At 44.8% G+C, this 25412-nt stretch overlaps 1 protein-coding gene across 2 annotated transcripts in view; it reads left to right on the forward strand.

Annotated features, from left to right (window-relative positions):
- The first annotated feature begins 18477 nt into the window (after positions 1 to 18477).
- Positions 18478 to 25412, forward strand: part of RIPOR2 (RHO family interacting cell polarization regulator 2) — a 69412-nt gene continuing 62477 nt past the window's right edge. The window contains exon 1 of one of the 2 annotated variants that reach the window (XM_033060774.2): positions 18478 to 18834. In XM_033060774.2, coding sequence (XP_032916665.1) covers positions 18774 to 18834 — 61 coding nt within the window. In that variant the 5' untranslated portion in view covers positions 18478 to 18773. The remainder of the gene's footprint in view (positions 18835 to 25412) is intronic. The other variant, XM_033060804.2, reaches the window with a different exon arrangement.

A 25412-nucleotide genomic window follows, 5' to 3' on the forward strand; every position in this document is an offset into this window, starting at 1 on the left:
GGATGCATTGGGAACAGTGTGGCGAGCAGGTCAGGAGAGGTGATCATCCCTGTCTACTCAGCCCTGTTAAGGGCTGTTCTGGGCTTCTCAGTACGAGAAAGACAAGGAGCTACTGGAGAGGATCCAGTGGAGGCCACAAGGTAATTTGAGTCTGGATCATCTCTCTTACGAGAAGAGACAATGAGGACTGGGCCTGTTTAGCTTGGAGGAGAGAAGACTGAAGAGGGGCTCCTGTTAATGCCTGTAAGTATCTCCAGGGCGGGTGCCAACAGCGTGGGGCCAGCCTGTTTACAGGATGAGGAGCAGTAGCCATAAACTAAACCACAAGAAGTCTCACTTCAACATGAGGAAGAACTTCTTTACATTGAGGGTGGCACAGCACTGGAACAAGCAGCCCAGGGAGATAGTGGAGTATCCTTTGGAGAAATTCCAAACATACCTGGACGCATTCCTGTGTTGCCTGCTGTAGGTGACCCTGCCTTGGCAGAGGGGTTGGAGTAGGTGATCTCCAGAGGTCCCTTCCAACCCTAACAATTCTGTGATTTTATGATTCTGTCTCTTCCAACCCCATTTTAGGCTTTTAGGTTTTTTCTTTGTACCTCTGTCCTTTACAAATGTCCCCATTCAGTGTAGGGTAGCAGCCAGCAACAGCATGGTGCCAAAGTAAAAGATGGATGCCATGCAGGATACAGGAGGAGCCAGGAGGGGAACTTCAATGCTCATCTCCTCCCTGAGCCACAGGAATGGTGATGGAGGCAGAAATCTCCTGCTGAGGAGATGTGGCTGCTCCACACCCACACGTCACAGGCCAGGACTCCATCCTCATCATCATCAAATGATGTCTTCACCACCTGGCTGTGAGCTTTTAGCTTTTGTGCTAAAAGAAAAATAAACAAAAATGCCAAAGTGTTCTTTTAAGCTACTCTGTGAGTGAGATTCTTAGCTTTTAGTGCACTTTATTTTCCTGGATTGCCAAAATTCTGCTGATGAGGAAAGTTGCTGAGGGTTTATTTTGTAAGAGAGGGCACACGATGTAAAACACACCCTGGGATTTGCATAAGGCAGCTGAGCACAAGCTGCAGTAATTTGTATTTATTTTGTTGTGTCATCTTTAAACATTTTTCCTGCTCTTTAAAGACTGACTTACTGTCAGGAGAAGTAAAGAGTTTTACATATGGCAAAGAAGTTGTTGTCAAGCAATGACCTCCTGGCAATTGCACCACTGTGCTCAGCTTCTGCCCTGAGAGGATATTTTGCCAAATAGCTTCAGCTAGAAATCACTCTCATCCACTCAATGCCATGGATTTGTCTGATGACAAACCTTTTGGAGTAAATCTGTTCCTCAAGTGTGCCTAAGTTTTCTCAACTCTCAAATATTCCCAAAAGGGTTATGTGGCTGCTGAGTGTTTGCTGGTGAGATGGGCCCTACCAGTTCCACACATGACCCCAGTTTTCAGATCAAGAGGAAATTATGACTGATGGTGATTTCTGCTTCTACTGGTAAACTGCTTAACTTTACTGAGATGCCACAAAATGTCTTACCAGAAAGTTATTTGGTATCTTTTCTGAGAATAAATTTTCACCTTCAGGTGAACTACAACTTTTATTTATGGTTTTAGCATCTATTTCTGTCAGGAGGTGTCTCTCTCAGGCCTCTTATACAGCTACTGTGGCTTACCTGGGCCAGGAGCTTAATTTGGCTGGGGCTACACAACCAGCTCTTCCTTCCTTCCTTCCTTGCTTCTTTGTCCCTTTTATCTTCATCTTCTCCTTCAGCAGAAACATTCAGCAAAGATGTATCCAGATGTAGCTGCAGTCTGGGAGTCTTTCTCACCCTGCTTCTGCAGTTCTATAGTCCCATGATTTATCTACAAATTATAAAATGTCTTCCTGAAAACCATGTTTCCAGCCCATAACCAGATTAAGTGCTTGCATAGCCAGTAGAAGCTGGTGTTTGGCTAACAGTGATTTCACTGTATTGCTCTCCAGCATAGTACATTTATGTTAGTTAAACCTGACCTTATCAAAAGAAAAATTATGGGGGTTCTTTTGTTGGGTTTTTTTGTTGAAGTCTTTTTAGTTTGCATCCTTTTAAAGTGTTGCAATCAAAAATTTGTCTTCAGAATTCCATTCCTGACATCAAGTAAAAAAGCCTCCCACTGTTTGTTAGCAGGAGAGGGAATTTCTATTGGTGAAGTTGTGCTCAAAAAACTGTACCAATATACATTTATTTCTCATACAGTTTGAAATTTCACTCTTGTTAATAGAGCTGATTCCCAGGCATCAATTCCCAATTACTCTGGGGTGATTAAAGAGACACATATCCCAACTCCTTCTGCTGTCCTCCTTCCCTCCCCAACATATAGAAAGCCATAAGAGGAGAAGTTGTTTCTCCACCCACCTTCAGTCTGCTGGCAACCACGAGGCTGTTTTGTACCCAGTGGTTGTGGATGCTGCAGTCAAGGGTGTGATGCTGTAGCTTTCCACAAGCTACTCTGGAAGCAGCTGAGATGGATGGAGCCACCATCGTTCTGTGACCCTCAGCAGCCTTGCCTGCTCCTCTCTGCTGTAGGTTGTGAGGCTTCACATGGTGGTGTCTCAGCTGTCACCACTGCCGGACTGCCCTGAGAAATATCCCTGGCACCTTGTTGAAAGCCTCTGGCTGAGGGATTTGTTTGCTGTCTGCACAGTGTCCATAAGCCCGGGATGGGCTTGAAGCAAAAGTTGAGTGTGGGAGACCAGGTCTTCTTCCTCACCCTCAGGAAAAGCCAGGAGGCTAGCCCAAAACCAAAATGCTGACAACTGTGTGCATGGTGCATTACTTTTGGTGGGACTAGTGTTTGCTCAGTTTCGATCTACAGTGGTTTATGTCTGATGGTTCCTTGGCCTGTCCATGGCTTGGGAGCAGAGGACCTTAACTCCAGCAGCCAGCATGGATGTTTTTGGTGCATCCTTCCATTAAAAGCAGATATTTCTGTGCAGCTTGGTATGCAAAGCTCGCAGGCTTCCTAGCCTCCAGGGACAACTGAATAAAGGACATTATACTTTCAGATCCTCCTGTACTAGTTCTTTCCTCAGCACTAAGATACTCAGCAAAATAGCTGTGCAAGTAATACTTTGAGAAACAAAGTGCCACAATGCATTAAAGAGAACATTGTGAACATGATCAGAAGTGAAACCATGCAAGCAAAGCTGAGGAAAGCTCTAGGCAAAAACAACTACCACTGAGTCCGTGGCCCTGGGAGTGTGTTTCTGCTCAGGGCAGGTGGCATCAGGGCTGTGGGGCTCAGGCAGACGTGTGAGGAGCAGAGGGAGAGCCCAGGGTTGAGCACAGAAGGGCTGAACAAGCAGTGAAGGCATGCAGGGCATTTTCTAGCCATACTCCCAGCAGTACATTCACACAGTCTGTCCCCTGGGATGCTGGTGCACAGTACCTCCAGTGCCTCTCAGGGTCACTGTGACTGACTACTGAATGAATGCATTGGCCATCTGGAAAAGAACTGCCTTCTGCCTAAGAGTGTTGCCATTTCGTAGCTGTTTTGGTCATGCCCAACTGACTGTTCCTCCCATCTCCATGGTTCTGAGATGCTGTGCAGGTCTTGGCAGTGCTCCAAGCAGCATCTTCTTTTTGTGTTCTATTCTGTGCCCAGGCAGAAGTCTTGGTACTGCCTGCAGGTACCAATATCCACCTTGACAAAGAACACCAGTCCTATTATTACGTGTCTGTCACCCTGCAGTTCCTGAATGCCAGCCACATGCTCACCTTCAGAAAGGGCAGGCTTTTTTATCAAGTGAGCTGGGGTTTGTGGGTTTTTGGTTTGGGGTCTTTTGTTGGAAGGATAGGGTGAAGCTGTAGGACTACAAAGAAACCGAAAAGATGTGTCACTTCATTTATCCCCTTATAAACCTGCATGAAACTTCTGACCATCTCACCTGGTTTTTAAGGCCTGTACTTCTGTCACAGACAGAAACAAAACCCTGAGTGACAACATTCTTAAACCAGGAAATTTTGAACTCTCTATTGCCTGTACTCAAATGTAATATCATCTAACATTTCATTTGAATTTGAACAGCAGATAGTAGACAGGAAAACAAGCCCAGTTCTTTAAGGTGAGACTCAGATAAAATCTTTCATTTTACACTCTGTGCAGATTTTATCTCTTAAATATTTGATGTTATCCTTTAAATGCCTACTTCCTGGCTCTTCATTTTGCCAGTGATGAGAACATATCTAGTCTAGCAACTCTGTATCTTCTGAATACATCACACTGTATGCACTTGTGCTGGCAGTCATTGCTTCCTTGATGGAGGAAATGAAAGGAATCAAGTTTTTCACCATCTAGGTGATAAGAGAAATTCAATACCTTCATTGCCTACGCAAGCAGAGAGTCTCTTTTTAATCACAAAGTACTAAAAGCAAATGAGTTTACCTCCAGATCTCCTACCATGGATTCATAACACCTCCCACATTCATCACATAGAATAATGAATAAATAATGTAGGAAAAATGCTTCTAGCTATGAGTGGCATCCTTATTGCAGGAACATACAGCATTTCAGACTCAAGAAATCTGAGGAAACTCACTGAAATGAGTTCTAAAATAGCTGCCATAAAAATTCACAGAAGGCTGGTATGATAGAGGTGGCTTCTTCCCACCAGAGGCATCAGCAGGCTCAGAGCAACTGGAAAAAAGCTACTGTCACTGAAACAGAAACAATGGGAGCGAGATCCCGCAGGAGCACCTCACACCTGTGTCTGCTCCTGGCTTTGCTGGGCAAAGGGCATGAGCTTACTTCAGTCCTTGCTGTGAGGCACCAACCCAGCTGCCAGCCCACAGCCACACAGTAGTTAGGCTTTTATTACTGCATTTTAATTACAGCATGCTCAGAAAAAGAGAATCACTCCATCCCTAATTTCCACACCTGCTGGATAAATCGGTGAGGGGATGCCAATCTCACATGAAAACTCCCTGGCTTTGGCCTCAACAGTGGCACCACGAGCCAGTGCAGCTGGCTTTTATTGGTATTTTTAGGTTGTGATCTGGGGGCTGCATAGCTGTTTCAGCGTTCTTGGGCCTCTGTCAGCCCCTTAGGTGACAGGTGGGTCTGTCCTCAGCACACATGTACTGCTGGCAGCTGGTCTGGTGGGGCAGAGCTGAGGATGGGAGGGTGCAAGGAGGTGCTGCCTGTGCAAGGAAGCGTTGCTGTGTGCATTGCCCCATCACGCTGATGCTGAGCTGTACTGCTGTGGCAGCACTTGCCAGGGATGACAGAGTGGAAGCATTGAAAAACCCAGTTACAAAATTAATGCATTGTGTAGAGGTAGTCATTTATCTGATGTTGGGTTTTGAGCAGTGAAACGAATAAAGGCAATAGATGAGGAATGAAATTTAGTGCAAGTGGTTTGTAAGTCATTCAGTGAGAATCCTATGTATCTTTGCATGCAGAAAAGTTCTCATAGTAACCAGCTTTGTAGCACACCCTTGATCATGAAGGTTTTGTGTATTTTCAGCAAATCTCATATGTCTTTTGTTGGTTCTCTTAAACTAGCTGTGGCATGTAGGCATCTTCCTGACACAAGCAGAGCTGCTTCACTGCCCTCTGCTCCCCAAAGTGCTGGTGAAAAAAGTTATGTGTCCCTAGCTAGGGTTATTTGAGTCAGTTGTCCCAAGACAGTGAATCCTTCATGAACTTCCATCTGTATTTGTGTAATTAATCAAAAGAATTATTTAGCTGTTCCCAACATTTGCAAAGTAGCAGCAATACCGTAAATCAACCATTCCTGCCTTATTACACTTTAAATACTCAATTTCCCTAGTACCAGTCGACTGTACATGAAAAGGGAGCAACACCACATATGAGCAGAGCGCACACTGTTGGTAGAAATGAGTGGGATGATCCTTTGGGTTGCTGCAACTCTGGCTGAAAGGATGAAAGACCTGGAAGATCATTCCTAGTTGCAAAGTAAGAGGAAAGGACTGAAAAGGGAGCCGCTACTTGATGTATTCTGTATTTTCTGCACATCAAATTGCATTTTTGCTAGGTATAGTCAGGGTGTCAGTGCATGGGTATTGGGTCATGTTGTCTGAGCCTTCTGCACAAAGTCTTTGGACTGAATCACCTCAGCTTTTCACTTACAGACTGTGAGAATCCAAAAGGCTTTTCATGTCATTCAAGTTGAAATAAAACCCTCTCCTTGCTGAAAATTAATTATTGAGTGTTCTGCTGCTTTATAATATATTTATGTGCTCTTGGGAACCTCTTTCTTTTAGAGCACAGAAAGCAACGTTTTAAACGCAGCTCAGGCAAGAGTAGTGCCCAGCTCTGCTTTGTGATGCCTTTTCTGCACGCAGATCAGGAGGTGATGCTATCCACAGGCAGTGGACATCCCTGGATCTCCTGAGCACTGGCTGTGAAATGGAAGAAAAAGAGAACCCTGATGTTCAGGATGGGCTGCTACTCCTATGCAAAGTGCTTTGCTCAACGGGCTTCACTCAGATTCAGGTTAAATGAGCACTATGCAAGCCTGCAAGGAGCTGTATTCTGTTTCCTGCTGAGGTTTCCAGCTGGACTCATGCCCATGGCAAGTGCACCTTCCAGAGGTGTCGCAGGCACTATGGCTGGCAGCTGCCATAACCCCCTATTCTTGCTTCCCATCCCCAAATGTGTGCAGTGGAGTGTTTTGGTGACTTTTTGCTTCTGGCTTGTGCAAGTTTTTTGAATGAATACAATTTTACTGTCATGTATATGTTAGGGAAGGCCAACAAAGAGCAGTTTGGGCTGGGGACTGGGTCACAGAAGCTCCCCAGCTTTTGTAGCAGTCCTCTCCACCAACACGAGCCAGCCACTGAGGAACACATGTTCCTGTCTCAGGTGGCTTTGCTCTGCTCATGGGGCTGTGGAGCAAGCAGCTGAAGGGTGAGAACTCACCCACAGTCAGGTCTCACAGATAGAGGTTATCCTGTGCAGCACCGCTTTGCTCTGCCTTCCCTGTTTCCAGAAAAGAGGGCTTGAGCAAGCAAGGATTCCTCACCCTCGCTTGCTGAGACAGGCACAGTCACTTGACTGTGACTGAGGGTGAGAGATGAAGGAACAGGAGAGCATGGGCTGAAATCTCAGTGTATTGCTGCTCTGGTAGCTCACTCTCACCCTCACAAAGCAATTAAAAAAGTGAAATTCACAAACTATAGGGCTGGGTCAGTCCTTCTGTTGCTGTTATGCTGTTAACATATTTTGTGATCCTCCTACGCTGAGTTTCTTTCTTCTTATGCTTAACCTTGACCTCTAAGGAAAAAAATCATCTAGCAATTTCAATCCAGTGATTCATTCCACAAGTTACTGCATTTTCTAAAACACCATCTACTCTGAAGTCCTAATTGCAGGCTTATTGCCTGACTCAAAAGTTTGCTTTTGGCCTAGAAAATGGAAACAGCCATATTCAGGCACACTCACAGCAGTGATGGATTGCTTACCTGAATGCTAAAGCATTTGGGGACCAGAGGGGATTTCATTAAAACCTTCAAGAGAAGGCCTTTTGCTTTGCTTTAGTCAGTCACAAATCTCCAGGTGTGGCACAGGAACAAGTGGGTACTCTGGGAAGAGGTGTTTGGGTGAGTTGGCATTAGGCAGCATCCCAACCTTGTGGTGCAAGGACAGTCAGAATCAGGCTATCACTCTGACAAGGCACTCAAAGGGCAAATCTCAATAAACATGAAGAAATAAAGATTAAAACTCTATGGAAGTTTCATGTATGAGAAGGCTTGTACACGTATGAGGAGTTTCCTACAGGTATTTCCTTCCCACCTCCAGTTCCCTACTGCCCCCAGCAACATCCTTCCTCCCTGCAACTTGTTAGCTCCATTCATCATCTGCAGGCTGGAATAGCATACTTTTTGGGTTGAAATAACATTGCTCAGATGCTAAGAGGAAAAAAACATCACTATTTGCTTTTAAGAAGGAAAACACAGCAAAACCAAATGGCTTGGATTCACTCAACTCTTTATTCAAGATGCAAGCCCTGAATATCAGCTTGTGAGAGTAACCAGATTTGGTTCATGGCCAGCTGCATAGGCCTGGCTGTGTTTCAACCAGGGGGCTTTGCCTGCTCCCCCTGCGCAGAGGAGGTGTGTGCCTCTGGAGGAGATCCCCCCATGTTTCCCACGGCAGCCTCTGTTTTCACAAATAACTTCCCAGGCAATGCTGGCCACACCTGGAAAGCCTAACATAAATTTGTCTCCCTAGCATCTTTCTTTAGTCTCTTCTAAGTCTTAAATTTACCAGAAAACTTGCCAGCAAGATTCAGAGACCAGATTGAGATTAATTTAAAATCTGGCCGACAAAAGAAGGCTCAGACGGAGCCAACGCTGCACTGAATATGTCACCAGCTGCCTTTCTTCTCTGCTCTGCTCCAAAAGACAGCCTATCTACTTCAAACAGGCAGCCTTCCTTTTCCACCTTTCTCAGATGTTTTTAAGCAACCTAGTTTCACTGGAGAACAGTCCATGGGGGCTGGGGTTTCGTACTTTGAAAATGTGAGACCTCCGGGCATCAAGCTACCAGGAGAGTGCCAGTCACCAAAAGCAGGCAGTTTTGGAGGGTTACCAAAGCTGCTGCAGAGGCAATTCTCCACGGGGAGGAGAAAGGTTCAGAAATTGTTCTCAGCCAGCTTGGTCCACATTGTGAAACCCCTGTGAAAAGGAAATGGTCTTCCTATGTGTCAGTTTTGACATTGCCATCCTGTTTATTTCTGCATTTCAGCATGCTAATTGCTTGGAAAGGTGGGGGGTAAAAGATCTTATACTTAGATCTTTGTGTAGGTGCTGTTGCTAAGATGCATGATGGAAAAAAAAAAATCCTCTTTTCTTTTGATTTTATTCCCATCCTGGCCATACTCTGCAGAGGAGCAGGGAGGAGGGGTGCATTCCCTTGCACACCAACCCAGGGTCTGGCAGGAGGCAAGGGTGCCATGGCAAGGGGCAGACACGGTGTGAGAGGTGGGGAGAGGCTTTTCCTGGGGCTCTGCCTCACACCCCAGCGATGGCAAAGATGAGCTGCTGTGTCCTGGGCAAGGTACAGTGCTGCTCTCCAAGCCAGTCATCGCTCGGCTACTCCATCCTTGCCATCCTCCCTGAGCAGTATCATCTCTCTGTCCATCTCTAGGACTGTGAAGTCAAATTGAGATGAAATACACTTCCCCCTCATCCCCATGTTTTTTCACAGTTGTTTTTGCAGCACTCTGTTCAGAGTGCTTTTACTTTGTTATCACCAATTTCTTGTCTCTTCTGCAGTTTTGAAACCCATGTCAAGGCTATTAGATCAACCACAACGCTGTCCTGTCCTGAAAGAAAGACCCTCCCCACATGATGTTTGTTTCTGTTTTTTCTTCTTTTTGGCCAGCTTATATTATTTTCTATCAGCCATGAATATTATTTCTGAATTGCCTGTTGTGTAAAATACTAAAACTCATTAACATCTGACTGAGCCATTTCTTGCTTACTGTGAGAAACTAACTCCATGGTACACTGCTGTTTAGAAGAACCTCCTACTAGCTTCAATATGTGTGTGTGTGGTCTCTAAACAAGAGTTAAATTTGCTAGAAGAAGAAAATTCAGGAGATGCAAACAGGAAGAAAAGTAATTGCATGAAGTGCCACATTTTGCAGAAACTCTTGTTGCTATTTTTACTTTTCTGTGTTGTACTGCTCTCTCTGAAGTTGCTCTCTCAGCAAACAGGGCCAGGATGAAAGACAGGCTGATTAGCAAAATCAAGGCTGCTGAAGAATCACTGATGCAGTGGATGGTGATCTTTCCCTGAGCTAGCTAAGCATTGGTGCAGCAGTGCAGCAGGAGGGACCCAAAATCCTGGCCAGGTACAGACAACAGACGGTTTTAGGTACCTTTTATGAGTAAAGTTTGTTTGGGATACCACGGCCAACAGCTGCCATTATTTAAAGGTGGAAAATCTGTTCTTTGCTTCCTGTATATAACTACTTTATATTTTCAGGGTAGAGGACTGCAGATGCATGCAAATGTTTGCAGAGATTTCCTCATTCTAAGATACTCTACAAATGCTGTCATTGTTTGTCCACCCAGCTGCCAGAATTTCATCCTGAAAGATGTGGATGTGGCTTTTCACTACTTTCTCTTGAGGGACCTCAAGTCCACATTCCTTCAATTGACCCTCCTATGCTTTGCATGGAAGGGAGAACTGTTACTCCTTAGTTAAGAGCAACCAAAGCCAAAAATGCCAAATAAGTCTGCTATGGTCATGACGCTATTTCTGAGCTGCTAAACACTTCAACAAATTGCAAAAAGGGAGCCACTGTGCTAAAAAAGTCCTATTTTCTGCCCTACTTTGTAAGAGCAAAAATTAAGCAATCCCTCCAGGAGAGCTATTACCAGCCCTGTGCACATCAGCCCCTGCACATGCCCTGTACCACTTGCTCAAGGAGGAAGGCAAACAGGGCGGGGATGCCTTGCAGTGCGATTTCCTTTACCACAGGTTCCGTTCTCAGCTACGCTTTTTTCCTAGGGCTTCAGATAAAGGAGAAGTAAATCCTGCTGTTGCAATTATTCGGAGAACTCGATCCCAGAGTGTTACCAATGTACCAAGAGGCTGCAAACACAAAACAGGGACATTTTTCAGAACAATTTCTCAAAAAGCTACCTGAAATACAGAACAGAATAAGCCCATCTCAATTTAACCTTATTTAGTCCTTAACAAAAGTGTTCTCCTCTGCTGACACATGCACAATAGGCAATATGAAAGTTTATCCATCCTTTGGAAACAACTCTTGTTTTTCTAAAGCCAAGGTGCTCCAGTTTTAATACAACCCCTCTGCTGACTGTGCCATGGCCACCTGCAGTGTATGGGTTGGAGCTGGGGAAAGATCAAAAGCCTGAGTGCTCAAATTGCCACTATGTAGGATTAAATGCTCAGAACCGCTGTGAGGTGACATGTCAGGGACACATGGCTTGGGAGATAGCACCTAAGTCAGGGCCAGTATCAGCAAAATTTTACAGAAAATGGACTGGGCTTGAAACCAAACGACCTCACTGGTGAAGCTAATGTTACACCATCTTTGCCATTACCTGTGTGAGCTACAATGACAAGATGCCTGCCTACAAAACAGAGGAGGTTCAAGGTTTAGGACTGTTTCAGTTCTTGGAGATACAGAATCTGTGTTAATGAAACTTTTGCACCTGACCATTCAGATGCCACTCTGACAGTCACAATCCCACTGTCCAAGATTTTAACTGCTGAGACTGAAGCCTCTTCACCAAGGGGAAGTTCCACTGAACCAATGAGTCCCTCATTTGACTTCGTTCACACACCCCGCTCACACAGACAAGTTTCCCTTATCCCTTCAATCCTAAGTATCCCATAGCAAAATTCCAAACATCTGGCTTCTTTAAATAATTTAATTGTGGTGCTGTGGCATAATGACAGCTCAAGCTGGGGGGCAGGGAGATCCCAAACAAAGAAATTCCTGGGCTTTGATACCCTTACAGTCTATGCACCCACTCTTCATACTGACAGAATTTCATAATTCTGCATGCAGCTTTATTTGCAGCAGCAATTCCATATTGTCCACTAGTCCCTGGTAAGTGCTTTGCAAGAGACATGTGAAACAGTAATTTATAGCATTTTAGGGGCTGATGAGAAGAATGCATTGTAGGCAAGGGGAGAATGCTGAGACTTGGCAATGTCCTGGAGATGGAAGCAGCTAAGTCAGACTGCCCGAGAGAAATGCATGCTGGCTCCTTTGGGAGCAGCCCTAGGCAGGGTCTGAGCCATCTCACAGCTGAAGCTGCCCATCTCACCCACAGTTTGCCAGAACATGGGAGAATGTCTTTTAAAAAACCCCTTTGGCAAAGGAAAAAAAACCCCACACTGTCTTGCAAAATACCCCAGATCAGTTCAGCAAGAACACTACTGGTTGGAGCTGGAAGAAGCAATGACTAGGGGAGAAGGCCAGCAACTCATTCCAGCAGCTGGAGAAACTGGAAACACAATGTACACAGTGAAGAAAAGGCCCCCAAACTGAACAGTCCACAGACAGAATTATTAATGGGAAGGAAAGGCGTTCATCCGCAGACATCGTTTGTTTGACAGTGTGACCTGGTAGTCAATAAAATAAGTTACTTGCAGCTTTCACTCCATTTCCAACAGTCTACCTAAAGGGAAAGAAGGGGAGCTCATATATATTTTTGAATATTACTAAAATAATGTTGTAAATTAGCTTGTGAATATCCTTTACCTGGGATGGAAGACATATAGCTGAACAATGAGATTACTTTCTTGCCTGTATTTCCTCCAACACCCAAGGTAGTTTTGGAGAAAAAAAAAGTATTAATAACAGGAATTATGGTAGAGAAATTTGGGATGGTCTTGTGGCTTTGGCATAGGCATTAGAATATTGTCTACACCACTTGGGTCAATTGTAAAATTTGTTCACATTGATAAAAGTATTATATAGTTGATATCTGACTCTTAGTAAGACAGGTTTTGATGCTTAGCAGGATTGAGCATAGTTGTTGGTTATGCTGGGGATAGCAAGCTCCCATATTATTATTGTGGTATGCAGACTACTTCTCTTTAACAATTTATAGAAACAATCTGAGGTACTTCTAAGAGAAGTCCATGGGATTTAATCATCAAAGGACGAAAAATACATCCTCTGTTCTTTGCTGGTGACAGTGACCTCACTGGATTATAGAGGAATAGGTGACAAAACAGCCTGTAAGAAAGAATGAAGGCAAAAGCAACCAGACATTAAGACTTCTTACAGAAGGAAAAAGATAGTAGGAATACTTAAATTGCTTGAAATAGCAAAAATATTTCTATCCCAGTCAAGAGCCGCTGGAATGTGCTTGGACCCCTCAAGCAGTGGGAAAATTTAGCACTCGGCTAAGTGTCACTGAGAAATAAATTTAACAAGTAGAAATCCAGTATTACTCAATAGCTGCTCTAGCAAAACAGCACTGAGTCTAACCTCAAGAGATCCCCTATTCCCACTGCCCTCCCCTATGCCAGAATCAACCATTCTTATATTATTCCCAATAGCTACTTTTCTGCTCTGTTCTTCAAAAGCCTTGTACATGCTTTGTAGGTTAAAGCAGCATTCTGATTTGCTCAGCTCTGACTTGCCCAAGCACTGTCTTTTGGTCTTCACTGTCTTGGCTGTTGGAAGATGTTTTACCTAACTTACTTCTTCCTATTTTCTGCTTGTTTGCTACCTAATCTGCCTCCTTGTTTGCTTCCTCCATCTGCAGTATCACTTCATGACACCTTGTTCACAACAAAGGTGAAGAAGAGGGCTTGAATACTGCTCTTATCTCCTGTATTCGTTCTCTCTCCCTCAAACGAAGTAGCTACAGTTTCTCCAATCTTTTCCTTAAATTCCCATTTCCTACCCAACAGAACAGTCTTGTTGTTGCCCTCAGGAACATCACCAGTCTCCATCATCCTTGAACTAAGATGTCAGAAAGTGGTGTCCTGCCTTGGCAGAGGTCTTATTAACCTCAAACACCGGCTGAATTATTTTGTGTCTCTGATCACACCTGCTGGTTTTGGATGCTGTTGCTGAATCCCCTTTTGCTGCCTCCTGCCTTCTTTCTGAAAACATACTACTAAAGTAGCCATCCCTCAGCCTCCATTTATAAGGATTTTTCCTGCTGGAGCATAGTACTTCACAGATCATTCTCTTGCATTTAATTGTTTCCAGACTGCTTCTCCAGTTTGTCACTATAAGCTTGAATTTTGATTCTGCCCTCCAGTGTACGCATGCTGGGAAGCCTGGCATCTGCAAGTGTAATGAGTGTGATCATATCTATTCTGGGATATTAAATATCATCTAGGATATTAAAGTATATATTGAATAATACCAGATCCAAGGCTGAGCCCCGCAAAATCATGCTTGACCGTTTTCTTATCTTTTGATAATGAGCCACTTGGGAGCTACTTAACTGAGTACAATTTTCAAGATTATATTAATTCTGTAGGGGTTTCATCCAGCATGGTTTGCTTCCTCCCTTTGAACTGAAACAGTATTTTGCTCTGAGAAGGTAATAGGCCAAGTGATACTGAATGAAAAAAGGGGCATACGATGGGTTCTCTGCCCACAGCAGGGTAAGGAGCATGAATGAACAACATGTGTGCCATGGTTCCTAAGGAACAACTGTCCTATCTGCTGCCTGGATGGTTCCTGGAGCCAGCCCCTTTTTCAGCTCTCCAAAATGCATGGTGTGTATTTCACAGCCTTGTGAAGATTTGTGCACAGGACTCTTAACGTCTGTGAAGTTGTGTGCAGTGAGTCATGTCTTCTACTGGCCTGGCCTGCTGACTCTCCTTCTGGACAGTAAAAGGGAGAAATTCTCCTAGGTTTTCTCTGGAACTGAATATCCCTACTTTTTTTTTTTTTTTTTTTTTTTTAATGTGCTTAGATTTTTGGCAAAAAAAATAGTGTAAAAAGTTTCAAGAGTTGGAAAGAAAAAATTATACTAAGCTCACTCAGACACTGACATGGACTGTCTAAACATAATCTAAGTCTCTGGAGTCCCTGTAACTTGCAAATGAGTTAATAACTAGACAAGTTATTTTAACTCTATTTATGAGGTTTCTGAGGAGCATGTTTTGCTGGAGGACTGACACTGCAGCAATATCCAGAGCAAAACTTTTACAAGTACTCCAAATGCATATGAACACTCACTTTCCCAAGCTGACCAGTGTCAACCACCTTTTTCTATGTTCTCTTTCATACTGTCTCCACCTCAGAGTCATCTGCCCTTCCTTTATCACTTTTTCCCCTCCTTGTTTTCCATGTAGATTATCCCACCAAATGTAATCTTGACTCCTAGAAAAGCCTCAGAACAAAGCAGGGCACTAACTACCCCTGTGACCCTCAACTTTCTGTGTCCTGAGAATCTTTCTAGTGCTGCAGCAGGAGGAGATGTGAATAGGGCAGAGCTGTTTCAGATACAGAAAATGTCCAGCTCATCCCTCCTGCTGCCTGTGGTGGAGGTGTTGGTAATTTAAGGTAGGGCTGAATTAAAACAACCCCAAAACTTCTAAATGACACAATTTTTTACACTTCTTTTTCATTAGGAATGGCTTTAGTCCTGTATCTGAAAATAAAACACCAGAACTTGACTTTTTCCTGGATCAGAAATTCTAGTACACTAAGTTGAAGAGAAGAAGGGTAAGGTTGGAGTAGTTTAAAGAAGCTTCTGTAGAAATTGTCTCCTTTTGCTTGATCCACCCTTGTTTTTGACATTTTCCCCAGGCTCCCCTGCTTTTTGTTGACAGGTTCTTAGAAAATGGGTGGTGGCTTTTTCTGAGAGCAGCATCAGATGTGGTTACATGAAAAATACACGTGAGAGTTTTGCAGTGGATGCAAAATTGATTGGGGGGGGTTATTTTTGGTGTGGAGTGGGTCTTTTAAAGCCAACAGGTGAAAAGAACTTACTGTGTTTCAGAACAGATCAACAAGAATGAGAAAAAATACTTCTTGTGGTTACAGAAGGGGAAAACCCCAGATATGCTACAAAACAAAGCAGGGAGGAGGTCACTTTGTTAGGCTGATAGTTGAGATCAGTAAGCAGCAAAGACACACTGCCAGGACAAAATCCTGCTGCCTCAAAGGCAAAGATGGAGCAGGGAGAAGGGGAACCTGGGCAGCCACGTGAGGTGGACTGCTTTTGTCCGTGTTAATTTATCCTGTCTCAAGGGAAGGAGCACTGTACTCCCCTGGGGGACAGGTCTCTGGAGGAACATCACATGCTGCAAGCAGTGTAGGTGAGGCTGCTGTCAAGGGACGATGTGGCAAACGGGAACGAGTCAAAGCAACTCCTCTTTGTGCATCTGCAATGGAGGCTGAGTCATTACCATTCATCACCAGCTCGACTGGTGTGTTAATTCTGGTGACAGTTGTTTTCGGGAGAGAGGACAGCTTTTGATGCCTTTTAATTCCTGAAAATAAAAGAAAAAAGGGCTGTCAAGGTAACAGGCATCCGGAGAGGCTGACTGAAAACAGTGGGTAAGGAAATAGCTTTAAGTCCCAGGGAAATGCAGCATAAAAGGGAGCTGCCACAATAACCAGGACAGTGTGGCTTGCTCCTTCATGTTTCTGAAGGAAGGGGAAAGTGGCTAAAACTTCCCATACCCAAGTTACAAATGAACCCCAATTGCAGGACAATGCAGGAAAGTTAGCACTGCTGTATTTTGTCTGTGATTCTTCCTGCTGGGCTGTCTGTCTGGTTTGAGTATTCACATCTGTATTTCTAGCATCATTCATCTTGAAACATATTCTAACCAAGCTCTAAACCCTTCCTCAACAGAGCAGAAGCCTCTTCTGGCCCACTCCTGTCCTCAGAGACTGACAGGCTCCACAGGACCCTGGGGCAATCTAGCTTTGGCTTTCCAAGGGCTCAAGATTTCTGCCAACCACTTCCTGCTGTTTCAAGGAAACCATGGGCAGCAGCTACCCAAAAACAGGAGTAGGTCTTGCCAGGAAGCTTTAATACAAGATACACCCTGTGACTGTCTTTCCTTCAGCACTTCTCCTTTCCCTCAGATTCAGAAATTATTTCACATGCTGGCCCCACCAGCCTCTGCAAGGTCAAGGGTTCCCAGCCCTGACCCTGGAGGCAGCGCCTGGAGAGGTTCCAACCTCCTGTGCCAGCATTCCATCCAGACTGATGCTTCTGCTCTGCAACTTTCATGTCTCTTACTATTCCTCTTTTTATAACTTTCTCTCTTGCTGATCCCCTCTTCTCTGCTTCCCCTCATCACCCAAGAATGGTGTTTCTCTCTTTTTATTACCTTCTCCATTGACTCAGCACCATGGCAGGAGGGCTGTACTGAGCCAGAGGGATGCTTTCATTGAGCGCAATAGGGAGCAGCTACCATCCAATCAGAGATGGTCCTTGTCTGAAAAAAAATTTCAAATAAGCAGAGCAAGTAAAAAGATGAAAGAGTATGTCTTAAAAAGGATGAGTGACTTCCCCAAGGCTGTCCAGCAGGGTCAGAAACAAGTCCTCTTCTCTTGCCTTTTGGACCAAGCTGTCATGTCTGTGGGCATTTGAACAAGTGTAGTTTTAAAGCAAAGCCAAGTATGAGGAGGGCCTATTGGGAACGGAGTTCCTTAGGGAGTCTTGCAGCTGTGTCAGAAGAACAACCCAGTGGGCAAACCACAATGCCCCACTAAAAACCAGTCCTGGGATGGTCTTTACTTCAACCACATCCACTTAGGAAAACACAGCTTCCCAACCCTGGCAAGGCAGCAAATCACAGGCTGTGCAACCAAGACACCTGGTATGACAGTGAGGGGGAGGCATGAGCAGGTGGGATGCAGCACCACTTTCCAGGGACCTTGCACCCAGAGGAAGGCTGTGCCTGAGCTGGGAAGGGTCTTTTCACCTTCCTATGATAACTGAAGTGCTGCCATAGGATTTGCTAATGAGCATGGCCTGGGGTGAGTTCAGGTGCTTCAAATGGACTTGTCCCATCTTTAGTTCAAGTTGTGCAGTGCCTTGCAGACAACCTACTGGGAGAACTTTAAAAAATCCCAACATAATAACTAGAGAAGAGCTCATTATATCTGTGACTCATCTGCCAGAAGCTGCAGTGAACACGGCTGCTGTGCTGGGAGTAATTTCCAAGGGTGTGGTGACACATGCAATTACTAGACTGAGTAATCACTGCTCAGTTCAGGTTTACTGTCATTACATTCTAACTTCTGATAGCAGAGCTGTGGGGGACTGCCTGTGCTAGGCCCCACAGTGGACAGACATATATGAAATATCCCTGAGTGGACCAATCGAGACAGCAGGGCTATGCAAGGCTCAGACACTACCTAAAGGCCAAACAAATTTATGGTAAGTTAGTTTGTCCGTAAGGTCCTCTTATAAACTGAGGGACCTGACATAAAGGAGTCAACTTGCTTTATAAAGTTCAGAAAGCACAGTGACAGAACAGACTAGTGTGATGCTGAATTAGTAGTGACAGAGATACTCAAATAATACACCTATTGTTGGCAGACAGCAAGTTTTACTTTGGTGCTGTTCTGTTGTACAGTAGATCAGGAAGGTTTGGTAGTGCATCACAGACTGTGACTCGGATGAGTGTAACTGTGAGAATCATGTCCCTGCCCAAACATCTTCCCATGGGACAGCTGCCATCACCTACGGTTTTCCAGCTTGTCCACATGTTCATTGCTTTGGGCCACCCCAGAGTGGGTGAGAAAGGGATGCCACTGCCACCGTGCTAAGAGAAAAATTAGTTCCATGAACTAATGACAGTGAGAGAGCCTGGGGTTTTCCTCATGTCACACTGTCCCTGGGGTGCAAAGGAGGTGTTGCTCTGCAGTCCGAGCAGGGTGAGTTGTTCCCCGGCTCTGCCTCTGCCACCAGAAAACATTCCTATTCATATGCAAAACTTTTAACACCCCGGGCTGACAGGGCTGCCGCTGCGCAGTTATGGCACTCAGCAACAGGGCAGGGTGCAGCATTTCGAGCCTGTCCTGCCTCCTCTGCTCTCAAAATCAACTTCCCTCTCAGCACTAAGGACACTCCATCTGAAAGCTCATCTCAAAGGCTGACTGTAAGAGCAAGAGGCGTCATTTCTATGAATGAGATTGTTTTTGTAAGTGCAGATGCGGAAGCTGTTACCACCAGAACATTTAGCAAACTGGTGAAAGGAAGCAGTGGAGCTGTAGCGTAGGAGCAGGTTCAAGCACTCGGCTCTGGCTGCGCCCTGAGCTGCGTCCTTGCCACGATGCAGCACTCCCAAGAAGATTTGACTGCACCCGGAGAAGAAGATGATTCCTTTGGGGAAGGTAAAGTCATCTTTTATTAAACTAATCCTTCTCCTACTCAGACTAGAGGCCAGTTACTAGCCCGGGTGGTATTTCTTGTGTAAATCTGAAGTTGTCTGTGGGCTTCAAGGTCACAGGGTGACCAGACTCTTTTTCTCCTTAGAGAATGGAGAACAAAGGGACCACAGATACAATAAAAATACTTTCACACTGGTTCAGCAGCTTCAAGGAAGTTAACTGCAGAAGAAAGCTGGGGGACACCCAGTGTATTTGCTACAGTGGCTGCACTGTGCAAAGTAGCACACTGGGCATTCAACAGCACAGGTGCAGCTGTTGTTAGAGTAGTAGGGGCTCTTAAGGGCTAAAGGTGATTTGATACTTAAATTATCTGAGCAGAGTTAGCGTCCTTCTCTCCAACTGCCACATCCTGGGATACAAAGCCGGCGTTGTAATTTCTTATTCCTAAAAGTGCTTCTGCTGGTGCTTGATTCCTCTTTGCTCGCATCCTGTACCATCTTTTAGATATGTACTGAGTGCTATCAAGTCAAAATAGCAGAAACGCAGATAAGAGGGTCCAGAGGAGGAGAAAGAATCTGGTCCATGGTGCTCAATTTCTGAATTTCTGCCGCTGCTCACTGCTCTCCCCTTTGCACTCGAGCCGGGGAGAGAACTTGTTCATGCAAATCTTCTCTCGGCCCCCAGCCCTCCACAGTTTCCAAGGGAGTTAAAGGCACAAAGGGCTGCCTGGATCCACTCCAAAGACTGTGAACCTTTAAACTCACTTTCAGCACAGCTCCAGCAAGCCTCATTTAAACAAAGCTCAGCTGCGGTTGGTATGGAAAACTTAGCAGTGAATAGTGCCAAATCTAGTTATCTGAGCCCCAGTGAAAGGCATCAGCTCAGAAAAGAAAGCAGTTTCAATGATGTTCTCTCTGTACTGAAATACATTTCTCACGTCTCTATGCCCCCACTTCTCACCCTGTTTCCCAGTCTGGGCTTAGAAGGGCAATGAATTTGCAGAAAGGAGAGGTCAGTGCATTTGCATTGTGGAAGAAATCCTGATAGTCCAGGAAACACCTCATGCCAGTGGGCAAATCAACTGGCATTGAAAGTATCCCATTGCATTTGCTGCATCCTGCATTCAGCTCAGGTGGATGCTGCTTCCCAAGATAATCATCCACATGCTCTGATTTGACATGGACATTTGCAAGTGCTCTGAAGAAACAGTGGGCTTTTAAGCCCACTGCTTTGCTGTTTCTGAAACCTTTAGCCCGTGTTCATAATCAAAAATGTAGAAGGGAAGGAGAGAAATGTGGGCAGCTTAGTCGACATATATATTGTGTCATCTGAAGGGAATGATACACCACTTCAAAAATCTGTTCCAGCCTCTCAGCTAAGTTGTTTCTGGCAGGGCTGATCCAGAAACAGCTAGAGGAGGCTCTGCTTTTCAAAGGCAGGAACATTTTAAAAACCTCTCCATGACCCTTCTTGGAGCAGGAGGTTGGAACAGATGATCTTCTGAGGTCCCACCCCACCTAAGGTATCCTACAAGTCTATAATTTGGTGACATCCTCTTCAACTCACCTACATGTAACTGGGAGCAGTGGTATCCCAGCTGCTCTCTCAGACAGAGGGATTGTTGGCTCCCAAATCTGCCAGCTGGAGAGCCCAAACAACACAAGCACAGTGCTAGACTTCCCCTTCAGCCCCCTCTCCTCTCTGTTGAACGGGCTAGCAAGGAAGCATTAACTTTTTGGCTGCTATTTGTGGAGTGCTGTTGACCCTGGACACCGCAGTGCACTCCCTGGGGCTGGGTGGGATCGGAGCAGGGAGGAGCAGCGCCCGTTCGGTCACAGGGCAGCCCCCGCCCCGCTCATGCTGCAGACTCAGGCGCCAGCCCAAACTTAGTCCCAGCCAAAGCTTAGTCGCAGATTTTCAGGCCAGATGGAGGCATTTGTCAGGCACTGAACTCCCAGCTCAGTGCAGACCTCAGCTCTTAGGGCATGGGCTATTTTCTATTATTTTCCACATCCAGCTTGATTTGGAAAGTGATGATGGCAAATCTCTGTCCACCTTTTTAACTCATCCCAAGGCTTAGCTACCATCACAGTTAAAGACAGCTACATTTTATTTCTTCTAGTACTGATCTGTCTACTGTTTTGGAGTTAGTTTCCCTCCTGTCCAGGAGAGCTAAGGCTTCACTATTACTTGTGCATATAAAAATCTCATATAAGTATCTACAGGCAATATTCAGATCACACTTATCCTTTGCCAAGCAGACTGTTATCAATGACTGTTTCCTTATAAAATTTTAATCTGTTAAGCATTTTCATGGTTATTGAGACCAGTCCCTTGGAGAGATGTGGACACCAGCATGGAGCCCACTGCTCCAAAACTGTTAGACCAGGAACAAATCCAGAAGTTACATGATATGTTTACTCATATTTTTAAAGTATATATATAATATATCAGGATCAGTTCAAGGGTCTGCTAAAGTCCTTTCAGGTTGCAGCATCACATGAGGGTCTGCTCTTCTCCGATTTTTCTCAAATTTCTCGGGACAAAGTCAATGCTATCCTATCAGGATGGCTTATCTCACTTGCTCCCAGCTATGCCCATACTAAAGCCGGATGAATCTCACTTTCTCAAGTAGCCTGTTTTCTACTTCTTCAGACATTATGCCACCTGCAAACTCAGTCAATCACTGTTTAAAGTTCCCTTTCAGGTCACTGACATAAGAATAGTTCAATCCCATGGGAAAGAACATATCTTTGTATGTCCTCCCTAGAAGCTGGCATCCTTGATGATTTCTCAGCTGGGTTATGTATGTAAAGATCTCATGCAGCAGCAAGTTTTATTTCTTACTGAAGTCTGAGTACACTGTCAATGCAATTCTTTTCTCTAAAATCCTAATGATTGCTACTGATTGTACTCCATCTCTTTTAATTTTGCTTATACGTCTTCTGCATCAGCTATTCCTTGGCAAGGCTTGACCACTGCCAGGCTGTCGCATCATTAGTGACACAACATTAAATTACAGCTCTCTGGAATTCCTCTGGTGTTTCATGTTTTCTGAAATATCAACGTGAAGTTCCTAGGATAACTCTTCTCAAAATTACAGTTTTAAATTCTCTTTTGTAAAACATCAAGAGGAAAATATTTTCCTATTGATGCAGACTGTCAGATGGCACTGATATTTTCCCATATGCAAACCAAAACATTTGTTGAAAACTTCTGTGTTTTCTTCAGCATAATTCATAATTCCACGATTTACATTTACTTTGCTTCAACAGGCATTGTTTTTCCTTACTATACATTGAAATCACAAGTCACAGAGCTGGGTGTGACAAAATAAACTAGAACTATCTTCACAAAAATGCAATAGGTATTCAAAGCTTTGAAATGTTCATCCTCAAAGAAACTTTGTTAGCTCTTACCCTTGTTTTGTAATAAAACTGCCTTGCACTGACATGGTACTCTCTTCTTCAGAGGTTTTGCAGAGATTTTGCAAGTGATTGTGCTTAGGTTCAGTGAAGCACAACTCCCTCTCCTGCAACATCATCAGTGTTTCACAGGGCACAGCTGTGCAAAAGTTTCAAAAATAAATTCTTTTAGCCTTTTGAAAGCAGAGGGAATGATAGATTTAATTTCTTTTAAGCCCTACTCACTGTGTGAACTCAAAGTAAGTGTCTTCAGTTACTCTTACAATTTTGTTAGGTCAAAACACCCACTTTGGGGAAAATGCTGTTTAATTTTTAGTGACTCTAAGTGACTGAGATTCTGAAGTTATATTTCATTACAAAGAAATCCCTTCCACTAGCACTAGGCTTCCCCTCATCATTGCAGCCTGCAATGATGGTGTGGATTTTCCCTGAGTCTAAGATGAGGAGCCAAGCCCAGGGAGTGAAGGAGATTTGAGCAGGAGTCAGCTTTCTTGGCAGACCCTGGTTTTCCTGGGAGGAGAGCTGAGGGCTCACATGGAGGCATGATGTCACTGTACCAACACAGCCTCTGACTGGAACTAGAGGCTCAGCACAGCAGGAGCTCCTAGATCAAGCAGACACATCCATGGTCAAAATTTGTAAGCAGTCAGCAAACATGGCCAGCATATCACAGAATCATAGGATATGGCGAGTTGGAAGTGATCCATCAGGATCATCAAGTCAGCTCCTGGTCCTGCACAGAGTACCCCCAAGAGTCACACCATGTGCCCAAGAGTATTGTTCAAATGCTTCTTGAGCTCTGTCAGGCTGGTGCTGTGACCACTTCCCTGGGGAGTCTTTTCCAGTGTCCAAACACCCTCTGGGTGAAGAACCTTTTAATGATATCCAGCCTAAATCTCTCCTGACACAACTTCATGCAGTTTCCTTGGGTCCTGTCATTGGTCACCACAGAGAAGACATCAGTGCCTGCCACTTCTCTTCCCCTCACAAGAAAGTTGTGACTGCAGTGAGGTCTCCCCTCAGTCCTCTCTTCTCCAGGCTGAACAGTCCCTCAGCCCCTCCTCATACAGCTTCCTCTCAAGGCCCTTCACCACCTTTGTTGCCCTTCTCTGGATGCTCTCTAATGGATTTACATCCCTCATTATGTTGTGGCACCCAAAGCTGCCCCCAGCACTGGAGGTGAGGCTGCCCCAGCTCAGAGCAGAGCAGGACAATCCCCTCCCTTGCCCGGCTGTGATTCTGTGCCTGATGCACCCCAGGACAGGGCTGGCTCTCCTGGCTCCAGGGCACTGCTCAGATTCAACCTGCCGTCAACCAGGTCCCTTTCTACAGTGCTTCTCTCCAGCCTCTCGTTCTCTAGACTATACACACAACCAGGGTTGCCCCATCCAAGGTCCAGAATCCAGCACTTGCCCGTGTTGAACTTCTTAGAGTTGGTGATTGCCTAGTCCTCTGTTTTGTTGGGGTCTCTCTGCAGGGCCTCTCTGTCATTGAGGGAGTCAACAGTCCTCCCAATTTAGTGTTGTTGGCAAACTTGCTTGGTATTCCTTTGAGGATTAGGTTCAAATATTTTGTTAGCACTGACCACCCTATCCAAACTGAGAATGCACAGGAAAAGTAGAAATCAAGCTGTGATTTATTGCAGATCTTTTCATGCAGCTAGTCTACACTGACCTCTCCTCACACCTCCACTTCCTATGTCCTCTATATGCCCTCTGGTTGTACATGGAGTAACCATAACCTCTCTCTCAGATCAAAGCCAACACAAAATCCCATCAGTGTTTCCAAACAATGGGGGGGAAAACTCTCCATTCTGTCTTCTTCGTTACATTCATTAAGTGTGTGCTCCAGTTCAGTAGACAAGAGCCCCATTTTAGATGGTGCACTGCACAGTGTCAGAGTCCCAGGGCCCTTTCCTTGCCCAGGACTGACATGCTGCTTATGGCATACAGATACATTCCAGCACTGCTGCCCATCAAGGCTCCCAGGAGAACAGTAACTGCATCAAATGTTTAAGGTATGCTTCAAAAATGCACCAGATGCCTTTACATCCTTGTAAAGCCTGCCTGTCTTTTATGAGAGAAAAGAGCTTTAGTTCTGGGGTTTGGGACCAGCTTTGAGGCTTAGTTCAAACAAAAGGTAGCTGCTGTACATGGTTATGTGCACTGCCTGCACATAATGAGGTTAGAGATGTTAGAGAAAACTGAGGATAAAGCTTTGGATATTAACTTATAGTTGAGACTCTTTATTCAGCAACAATTCAGGTTAAGCAACTTTTTCCCTAAAGCAATACTGGACACTGTGCATTTCTTGGCCATACGACTGCAGCAGCTTGTCAAAACGTCACACAGGGACATGCATGTCACAGCTTGTCTGTGACCCATGGGACCAGGTTTCTTTCCATGCTGTATCTAGCCCTGCTTTGGTGAACCTCTCAGGTATAACCCCTCCCCACAGACTGCATCAAGGTGGTGTAACTTCTAGAGAATTATGACTTTTAAAGATACTGATATGTTCATATCAGTATGGTATTCCAGCAGATGCCTACCTCAAGGATATATGGAGATACTGTTTTTCCTATGTTTTCACCCCAAAACATTTGACATGGCTGCTGTCTATCCAGCATATGAGTTTTCAATACTTCAGGAGGCTTTGTAAGAATGAGCAGCCTTGCAATGTATCAAGCATGGGAGCTATTCCTTCCTGACTGCTGGGAGACTGCAGATCAATGTCCTGAAAATGTTTACAGGTCCCACCAGTCCTACTTGTCCTTTTGGCTTATCTCACATTCCCAGAAAAAGTGTGTGCTATACTCCCTGCTGCCCAGAGGATGAGAAGTCCCATCACCAAGGCAACAGTGTCTGCTTCATCCAGATAGAATGGATTGTAGTGAGATATTTGGCCTATAAACTCAGATGGAAGCACCTTTCTGCAAGAGCATGATCAGACCTATTTAACATGCAGGACAAGGATGGCAAGGAAAAGAGAGTGCTGTCGTATGGAGCATTTTTGTTATTCCTGTTTACAGTAAATGCTTCACTCACCTGCTTCTCGCAGCTGCTTCATTTTGGTGGTCCATGGGTGGACACAGAGTTATGCAGACAGGGGAGAGAGCTTTTTGTGGCCAGAGGAGTCAGTGTGAGACGCCCATCCCCA

The sequence above is a fragment of the Catharus ustulatus genome, chromosome 1 (genome assembly GCF_009819885.2).
Source record: "Catharus ustulatus isolate bCatUst1 chromosome 1, bCatUst1.pri.v2, whole genome shotgun sequence".
Classification (NCBI taxonomy): Eukaryota; Metazoa; Chordata; class Aves; order Passeriformes; family Turdidae; genus Catharus; species Catharus ustulatus.